This window comes from Penaeus japonicus, unplaced genomic scaffold (genome assembly GCF_977035675.1).
Source record: "Penaeus japonicus unplaced genomic scaffold, GWHDUDI00000001_assembly GWHDUDI00000038, whole genome shotgun sequence".
NCBI classification, from domain to species: domain Eukaryota; kingdom Metazoa; phylum Arthropoda; class Malacostraca; order Decapoda; family Penaeidae; genus Penaeus; species Penaeus japonicus.
Window position 1 is genome coordinate 7,975,551 of NW_028234440.1, and position 10,000 is coordinate 7,985,550.

General features: G+C 38.1%; 2 protein-coding genes across 4 annotated transcripts in view; one reads left to right on the forward strand and one right to left on the reverse strand.

Moving 5' to 3' along the window:
* The window catches only part of LOC122263436 (SID1 transmembrane family member 1), a 20,443-nt gene extending 14,119 nt beyond the window's left edge, over positions 1 to 6,324 (reverse strand). The window contains exons 1-3 of one of the 3 annotated variants that reach the window (XM_043031846.2): positions 6,252 to 6,324; positions 3,711 to 4,502; positions 259 to 392 (exon numbers count right to left, since the gene is read on the reverse strand). In XM_043031846.2, coding sequence (XP_042887780.2) covers positions 259 to 392; positions 3,711 to 4,256 — 680 coding nt within the window. In that variant the 5' untranslated portion in view covers positions 4,257 to 4,502; positions 6,252 to 6,324. The remainder of the gene's footprint in view (positions 1 to 258; positions 393 to 3,710; positions 4,503 to 6,251) is intronic. The other 2 variants (XM_043031845.2, XM_043031847.2) reach the window with 2 other exon arrangements.
* LOC122262559 (uncharacterized) overlaps positions 4,815 to 10,000 on the forward strand; it is a 63,964-nt gene continuing 58,778 nt past the window's right edge. Inside the window, exon 1 of the mRNA XM_086532874.1 lies at positions 4,815 to 4,946. The gene's annotated coding sequence lies outside the window, so the exon portion shown is untranslated. The remainder of the gene's footprint in view (positions 4,947 to 10,000) is intronic.

The window sequence follows — 10,000 nt, forward strand, 5'->3', positions numbered from 1 at the left end:
GAAAGAGAAAGAGAGAGAGAAAGAGAGAGAGAGAAAGAAGAGAGAGAAAGAGAGAGAGAGAGAGAGAGAGAGAGAGAGAGAGAGAGAGAGAGAGAGAGAGAGAGAGAGAGAGAGAGAGAGAGAGAGAGAGAGAGAGAGAGAGAGGGGCCCATAATATAGAAATACAGAGAAAGAGAGGTGTAAAACAAATCATACTTTACTTTAGCTCACACAAATTTCACAGTAGTTCTGAAAGCTCCTAGACCTGGAGATACTTACAAGGTCTGTGTGCTCGGAGGTGGTTCTACTGGCAGCTGCCAAGACAAGACGCCTCGTTGCTGTCGTACCACAACGAGCACTGGGTATGTGAAGGCGCTCTCTGGACTGCTTACTGTGACACGAATGGCTCTTTCCTGTTGAAAAATAGGGGTTCAATCAGCTGACAATCAAAGCAATCAATTTTTGTAATAATATTTTGATTATCTATATATATAAGTATAAATATATAAATAAATATATGTCTATCTATCTATCTATACATATATTTACTTTATATAAATAGCTAATGAAAGCAATAAAAAAAATTAAAATTAAGGGGGTGGAAGGGGTCTACATATCTCAGTGAAATGCATGAGAAAATAATAAATTAAACTTATTAACAAATGCTTCTAGCTAAAACTTTAAGGGGAATGGGGGTCACCTGTTTTTCCTCATGACTTTTAGAAACAATGGGTGTATTACTTAGATATTTATAGTCTTTCACTATCATGATGATAGTACTCTGGCACCTTTTTTGTCTTTCTTTTTTCCTTTTCCTTGACATTATAGGCAGGAAAATTCTAAAATTGGTTGCATTGTGCAGCCAAGGTTTCCCAAGCTGTTTTTGAGTAGTTTGGCCTATATATGGTCTTGTTTTGTAAAAAAAAAATAATAATAATAATAATAATAATAAAAAAATAAAAAAATAAAGGTCAGTAATGCCTCAAAACCCAATTTATAAATTTCAAATTAAAAATAATTTGCCACTGCACTGAAAACCAAAAACTGAAAAATAAGGCCCCAGGGTATCACAAACAAAAGCTCAACTTGCAAAATATCACCAGACATAACATAAAATCTGCAAGAAAGTATTCTATAACCCAATGGTAATGGGAAATAATAGGAGTCCACTAGTTGCTATGCCTGGATTGATATCAAGGTTCCCCACTTGAGATAAAAATCAGAAGTGTCATTAGAACCAATAACAGAAAGAAGCTTATTGTCATGGCATGTATAGGGGTCATCTGAATTCAGGCCTACTGTGGCATGGCATGTATAGATAGATGCCATCTGTCATTGTTGGGTTAAAAAAGATATGGGATTTCAATCCTTTTTTTTGGGGGGGGGGAGGGCATGTTGTTGATGCACATTTGAAATAATACCTATCATGTTCTACTGTTTCTATTTACAAGAAAGAAACTAATCAATGATATACATAGGTCAGAATTCCTAAGAAATGATTCAATACAAGCTTTTGCCTAAAATGTCAATTTAGCAATTAGGAAATGTTTACATTCAGTTATCTTTCCCTAATCAGTCTATAATAGAAAGAATGACAAAACACTACCTAATGGTTAATTTCAACATGCAGTAGGATTTGCATGGAGGAAAAAAAAAAAAAAAAAAAAAAAAATGCAGGGGCATTCACTATAAAGATTTTACTTACATTATCTAGCAACATCAAGTCATCTTGCAACTTGGTTTGCATTACTAAGCATGAGCTTCTACTGAGAGAGGAGGTAATGTATGTCTATCCTCATGCCAGACTTTTCATTAATGTGCCCTGTTCAAGAACTCATAACTCGCCTTAGACCTTACACAATGAATGGAAATTCTCATGAAAAGTTTTCAAATGTCATATCAACTAAGTACAAATGGCCATACCCCTTAATATCACAGAACTTGCAACAATTTTTTTTTCCTTTTTTCATATATGTAACTCCAAGTTCAATTTTGAATATATTTTTTTCTTTTCCTTCTATTTCAACTAGTATCATTATCATCAGCATTGTTATCATTGTTATTGTTGTTAATGTTATTTTTTTTGTCCCCATTATTATCATTAAAATAATCATAATCATAATCATCATAACTATTATTACAATAACAATTGTAACTGCAATAATCATCATCTTTATCATTGCTATTACAATTATTATTTTTATCATCATTACTATTCCCATTATTTTTATTACCTTTATTTCCACTACTTTTATCATTAAAATAATCATTATTGTCATTTTCATTCATATCATTACTATCACCATTATAATTATCCATATTCAACCTAACATTAATACTAATATCAATATCAATAGTAGTATTAATATCAACCCTTCTGAGACTAGCCATATCTTAAAATACTTGGCCTGGGCTGTGCATCTTAATTAAGATGTTTTTCTATCATTTTCTAGACTTATGGTATGATATATGAGTCTATATATGATATATTAGCAAAATGATACTGATTAAAATTTGGTATATCAGGGTAAAAGAAGTCTGACCCACAAAAAATGCATGTCACTGAAGGGTTGCTACTAATATGAACATTATCATTATCATAACAAATCATTATTATCACTAGCTATTATCATGCTCATCATTATCATCTTTATCATTATTACTATTATCACCATCATAATCATCATCATTACAATTATCATTATTCATCATCGTTAGTACTATCATTATTATCATAATTATCATCATTTTCATAAAAATTATTATCATTATCATCATTATTGTCATTATCACAATTGAATTGTCTTCATCATGATCATCATTATAATTATTACCATCATTATCATCATTATTATTATTGTCATCATCATCATCATTATTATCATCACCATGATTATTTTTCATCATTATCATAAATATAAATATGACCATCATTATCATAATTATTCTAAAAAAAATGAGGTAAATAAATAAGGTCCGGTAGGCCTAATAATTAACTCCATGAGGTCTAAACATTTGTGGAGCTCTTTATGTTTAATAAATTTATGTGTAATGTTGATAAAACAAACCCATAGAGTGTATATAAACACACAATCCTGGCATCAGCAGGTTAAAAAAAAAAAAAAAAAAAAAAAGTATGAAAAGCATGGTAAATCCACATCAAAGATTTTTTTTCCATTGGCCATTACAAACCTAGATGATTTATATAACTATTAGTTGAAAAGGGAGTGGCCTGTAGATTAAGATAAAGCACTCTGTATAAAGTGAAATATAACAGGAATTACATGTAATAGCAGTGTTCCTGACATTAGTAATGCTCTTCGGAAAGAGTTTTTATTTGAAAATTTTGAATAAATGCAAACTTTTTATGTGTGTACTTGAGAACTCAGTGCTGTGCCTAAAAAACATTAATATAGCCTTTGATACCTTGCTAGACTTTAAGTGAGGTCTTCAGGTTGAACTTACTATATAATACTTGTACTTTTAATTTTTTAAAGAAATATGCAACCTAAATGTAATACTGTGGCCGGAAAATAGATGAATATTTGTAATATCTGATATATGAGATACACTATTATCTAAAAGTAATAAAACACTTGATTCAGGTGTTCTTGCAACTCATATCAATTAATGCCAATTAATCTTATAATCATAATAGATTCAATTTACCCCAAAAATCTTTATCCCAAATATTTGATTTGTTGAAAGTATCCACATCACAATCTCCCTACCTTTAAAGATGTCGCATTGTAGAGGTATTCAATCAAATATTCTGTCGTCTTGTTAGTTTTCATGGTCAGGTCTTCCCCGAACGTCCCCTGAAGAACCACAGAGTGAATTATTTCATCGACGTTGTCATCTCTCGAGGCAGAGCTCTTCCTCGCTCCTACACTCCTGTAAACGACCGATTTTCTTCCCTGTTCCGAGTCAAGAATCTGGTCCTTCTCCTCCTGTAACTTACTGAGGTACAGATTGTGGTACCGGCCATGTGGAGGGTGTTCATAGGCCATGATGTCGTTGGCTGTCTTGTGGTGAGGTGTTTTCCTGTCCTTCTGTGGCCAAAGGAGAGGAGGTGGGGAAGACTTCTCATGGTCCTGCTTCTGCTCCTGTTTATGCACTAAATGCTTATTCCACCCTTCCCCGTGGGCATTGTGGTGGTTCCAGTCCCGGAAGGTGGTGTGGCGGGAAGGGCCATGGCCTTCTGCACACAAGAAAAGAGGCACAGACAGAAGGCAGATGGCCAACTGGAAAGGCAACAGGGAAGGACTCTGGGCCATCCTTGACTCGCTCCTCGTACCTCACAGTAGTCCTCTTCCCGGCCAAACGGCGTTTGATGGACCTCTCATGGAGAGGCTCTTTTCCTGTGGTGTTTCTTCACCTGGTCCTATATTCCTGAAGACATCGCGTACCGCTCATAATCGTGGAAATCCCTTGCTTTCTAAACCTAATACATGATACGTATGTCTTTGTCAAAACACGTTTAGCACTTTTTGTTGACTTCAGCGCCACTCTGAGACACTACTCTGAAAAAATAACTTTTTTCCATCAATATTTGCAATAAGTATTTTTTATTTCCCTAATCAAATGGCAATTCACATATTCTGAGCCTAAAAATTGATTTTCACATCGCTTTCCTGTCAATTTCCCCATATGAGCATGGATATGTTGAAACTGTGGCGTATGCAATAGCCATCTTTCAATATCAGCTGTTGTTTGTTTACACTTCCTTCATTTCTCTAAACATTTCAAATATATTTTGGTGTCCAACATTTCCGTTTAAAGTTTGAAGCATTTACCCCACGGCATTGATATGTCCCAGAGTGCGATGGACAGAGCCCCTGCGTGCTTAGAGCTTGGCAAAACAAGAAATAAAGGCCTCCTGACGTCACTTGATGGGCTCGCCCTCCGCCCAAGCCAGAGTGCGAGAGAATGTCGCGACTTCAAACTCCTTCTTCCCCGCTCGCCATGTGAGTAACTCTTGCGTTTCAGGTGACTCTCAGGTTTCTAGGAGTGGGCTTCAAGCTCTCGTCGCCAAGAAGAATGCGTGTCTCCCTTGACAAGGTGGCTATTTTCAAGAAGGCTGACGAAAGGTTCAACGAAGTAAAATTGGGTTGTTAACTGATGACGCTGCGTGGTTCCAAGTTTGTATTTTTTGGGATTTGCAGTTCTGTGTTTGGTTGGTCATGTGGTCATGTTGGTCTCTATGGATAGAGCCTTAGGAATTTGGTTAATAAGAGGATGTGCTGAATCCCACCGATGATTTGAGAGAAGATTATCGTGTGGGCAGGTTGAAGAACAGGAAAAAGTGAACACATATTTTTAGAGATTCCTGTCGTATTTTGACAACGCAGAGACCTGACTATTGTTAAAAATGAATCTCTAGTCATCCAGTTATCCCCAAATGTATGTCTATACACGTGAGCTTTCTCTGTATATTCGCATTGTCCGAGATTCTGAGATTTACACTCAAACTCGCCAGGAAAAGGTGTGTACCCCGAGTGTGCGTACGTGCGTATGTACATGTGCGTTCGGGCTTGAGAATGCATGGTATTTTTCGATTTATTCACATTATTTCAGTTACTTTTCATTGAAATCGTATGTTAAAGCAAAGGTTTGGATTTCGTTTTCGTATTGCCCAGTAAATCAACATCAGTGTCCTCCCGGGGCCATTATAATGAAAATAGAGTGAGTCAACGTATGTATGACGATGTTATAAATGATGTAACAGCCATGCATATTTCTCCTCTGGCCATAATTTTTTCGTAGACAACGTACCTTCCACCTCTTGTTGAAGGAATTTATGATTTTTTTTTCTTTCGTATAATGTTGATATAGTGGGATTTATGATACGTACTCTTTTCAAGAGTGACATAATCTTTTTGAATTCGATTGCATGAGAGCATCGAAGAAAGAAAAGAATAAGAAAAAAAACGTGGATAGACAAAGAAATAATGAATGAGTTGAAAGTATGAACTTAAAATACGTTCGCTGCGAAGGTTCAACAGTATCTTCTCAGCTTGTGAAAAATGCAATACATACGTAACGGGAAATTTATTGAAAAATTAATTTGACAGTTAACCGACACCCCCCCCCCTCTCCGTCACCCCTCCCTCGACACCTACTGAAGCAGATTAGACTGGGAACACATAACGCATCACACCACACGGAAACCGGATAATTAACTGCCGTTTCGTCTTTATCATGGTTACATTCCTTCCTTTTAGAATTTTCGAGAAAAAAAAGTCTTGCAAGGGGACTTTCAAATCACGCACACACTGGTAGAGACCGCAAGAGAGATACACAACAGCAGTCGCACGCAAGAGATACTGAACACAAAGCACCAATAAGACAGACCTCTTGCTATCTTCCCCCTCTTCCCCCTCCTCCCCTCTTCATGTACCCTCTCCATCCACCCTCCCCTCTCAACCCCCCTTCCCCTTCCCCATACCCTTCCCTCTGACCCCCCCTTTTTATCTCCCGCCTTATCTCTTATCAGTGAAGTGGATCTGTCTTGGATTTCTCTCTCGCCTATGACAAGTGTGAGAAGATGGACATGACATTTATATGCTGACATTGGTCGAGATAAGATTTTTTTTATTTTCATGGGGCTAATTTGATAAAAGTAGTATCAGTAATATTAAGAAGTTATGGTACATTATGGTAAACATTATTGGTAACTATAGCGACAAGGTTCTTCGATTATGATGATAATCAGTAATAATGATAATGCCGATTAAGTGATAATGAGAATGTCGATAGATAAATTTAATGCTGGTATGATGTATCTCGAATATTTCAAAGTTAGTACTAATACATGAACGATGGAGAATAACAATCATATGAAATTATTACGATTTTAATCATTACGGTCGTAACAAATACATGATTCTAATAATTACAATCGTAATGAGCACACGAGTTTAATCATTATAGTCGTAATACACACGTGATAATGATTATTTTTTCTATGAATTACCAAAGAAACAACAAACAAATTACATTTAGACCAGTGTTTCACCTCTTTAAAGTTCATTCAAATGATAAAATGTGTCTCCTAGTTCATGCGACCTTCTGCCATTGATACCTTGTTGCTGGGCTCCAGAGTTGACAGGGTCCTCAACTATGCAACTTGCAGCAACAGTTGTAAGAATGATGAGATTAAGTTAAAAACGGTTGGTGTGATAAGGGAGCGAGTCCATATCCTTTTTTATGGTATTTTAGTGTTTGTTATTGGTAGTGTTGCTGTTTTTTTATTGCCGGTGCTTTTGTCGGCTCGTTATCGACATTATTGTTCAAAACTAATTGCTGTCATTTTTGTTATCAACGTTATTCTTACGAGTTTAATAATAAAGTTTGGTACATCGATTTTTGTTCTCTCTGTAAAGGAATCTTTCTATCTTTCACACACACACACACACACACACACACACACACACACACACACACACACACACACACACACACACACACACACACACACACACACACACACACACACACACACACACAAACGCACACACACACACACACACAATTCCCCTCCCTCCATTCACCCCAGCCTCTTAGCCCCCCCCCCCCGCAACACACACACATTTCTCTTGAGACAACGGTTAAAGAGTTTAAAGGCCCGAGTGCACACGCCCTCTCCTGCCGGCGGATATGTGTGTACTGAATGACTACGCCCGGCGCTTCTATTTTAATTGTACCTTTGTTATCGCAGGGGACATGGTCATTGCTTTTCTTATTATCTTTATTGCTGTGGTTGTTTAATGTCGCGCTTGTTGCTATTGTTGTGATAGTTGTTTTTGGTTATCATTTATTGTGCTTTTTATCATTATTAGTATTACTATTATATTATCGGTATCTTTATCGTTATCATTATCATTATCATTATCATCATCATCATCATCATCATCATCATCATCATCATCATCATCATCATCACCAACGCCACAGTCATCATCATCATCATCATCGTCATCATCATCATCATCATCATCATCATCATCACCACCACCGTCATCATCATCATCATCATCACTATATCGTTGATGTGGTTGCTATTTTTTTATTATTATTATTATGGTATTTATTCTAACAGACACTAACAACTATATAAGTATCGATGACTTGCGTAATTACCAGTGCTGTCTAGTACATATCTATGGTATTTTTAGTCCACGGAAACCACTAGCACCAACGATTTTTATCCCGGTAGCTTGGAAGGACAAGGAAGAAACCTCGGATATTGAGGTAAAAAAAAAAATAAAAAAGATAAATAAAAAATAAATAATTGCAAGAAATTCCATATTTATGTAAACAAGAGTCTCGTATGCTATCTCAAGGGATTCCAACACCTTGTGACCTGCCTTAAATAGGACTTTCGTAGACACGGACCGGCGACCTCCGAGAGCGATACAATTTCGAGCCGTCACCTCGGTCTCCGCACCGTCAGCGCCCCTGGATAAGGCCAACAAACTTTCACCGTGTAGCTTTTGTCAAAATAGAGCTTCGGGTGGTTCCTTAAGGAGGACCACAAGCTTCCATATTGTCAGGATATACGGTGGGAGGATTCGTTGGCCGTTGCTTGAGCGCCGAGAGTTGCGGAGGCCGCGGCGATCGCTTGGTGTTGCGCTACTCAAATTACCGCTAATACGTTTTTTTTTTTTCATTTATTTATTTTTTTCCTTTTCTTTCTTTGTTAACCACCCGCACACATTCTCGTCACGTACTACCGTATCAAATTACCATATCAAGATGAATTGCAAGATTTGGGTGACCCACTTGTCACGAGAATTACAAAGAATTACAAATAATTAGAGAACTTCTTTGCATCCCCCCCGCCCCCCTGCCCCCCGCCTTGGAAATTGCTCCCCCCTCCCCCTCCCAGGTTATGAGCCGCAATTATAAATATAATATCACTAATTTCTAGACGTATATATTACAGGCAACCCATCGATATGTACTAAAATTGTTAGTATCAGCGACCCGGGCATTTCTTTTTCTTTCTTTTCTTTTCTCTTTCCTTCCCCCCTTTTCCCTCTCCCCCCCTCTCTTTTTTTCTCTTTCTTCCCCTCCCTTCCTTCTCCCCCTTTTTTTCCTTCCCTTTTCCCTCCCTTTTCTCCCCCTTCCTTTCCCCCCCTTTCTTTCTCCCCCCCTTCCTCCCTTCCCCCCCCCCTCCTCTCTTTTCCCCCCCTCCTTCTTTTCTCTTTTTTTTTCCCTTTTTCCCCTTTTTCCCTCTTTTTCCTCTCCCTCTCTCTTTCTTCCCCTTTTTTCCTTCCCTTTCCCCCCCCTTCTTCCCTCCCCCTCCTTTCTTCCCCCCCTTTCCCTCCCTCCCCCCTCTCCTCTCCCTCTCTCCTTCCCCCCTCTCCCCCTCCTCTCTCCTCTCTCTCTCCCCCCCCCGTTCTCCCTCTCCCTCTCCTCCCCTTTTCTCTTTCCCCTCTTCTCCCTCTCATCCTCCCCCCTCTCTCCTCTCTCCTCCTCTCTCCCTCCCCCCTCCCCTTCCCTCTCTCTCCCCTCCCTCCCTCCCTCCTCCCATCACCTTTCTCTCTAAATTTCTCCACCCGTCCTCCGCCGTCCTCCCCCTTTCCCCCCCCCTCCCTCCCCCCCCCTCCCCCCCCCTCCCCCCCCTAATTTTCTTTCAATTTCAATTCCAAAATTTGCAGCATGTGTCTTTCTCGTCAGAATTGGCTTTTCGTAGCATAGCCAAGATTTCTGTGACGTCACTTTGTCATGGGTGTCAGTGACAATCAGTGTGAAGGACAGTGAGTGATCGTGAGTGTGAGGGGAAGGGGGTAAGCGAGGGAGGGGTCTAACTGTCTATGTATCTGTCTGTTGTCATATTCATATTGAAGTAATGGTAATTATATGCATATATATATATATATAATATAATATATATATTAAATATATATATTTATTATACTTAAAGTATGTAAATATATATAAATATATATAATAATATATATATAATATATATATGTAGTATGATTAGTATATGTATATATAGGGGTGGGGTGTA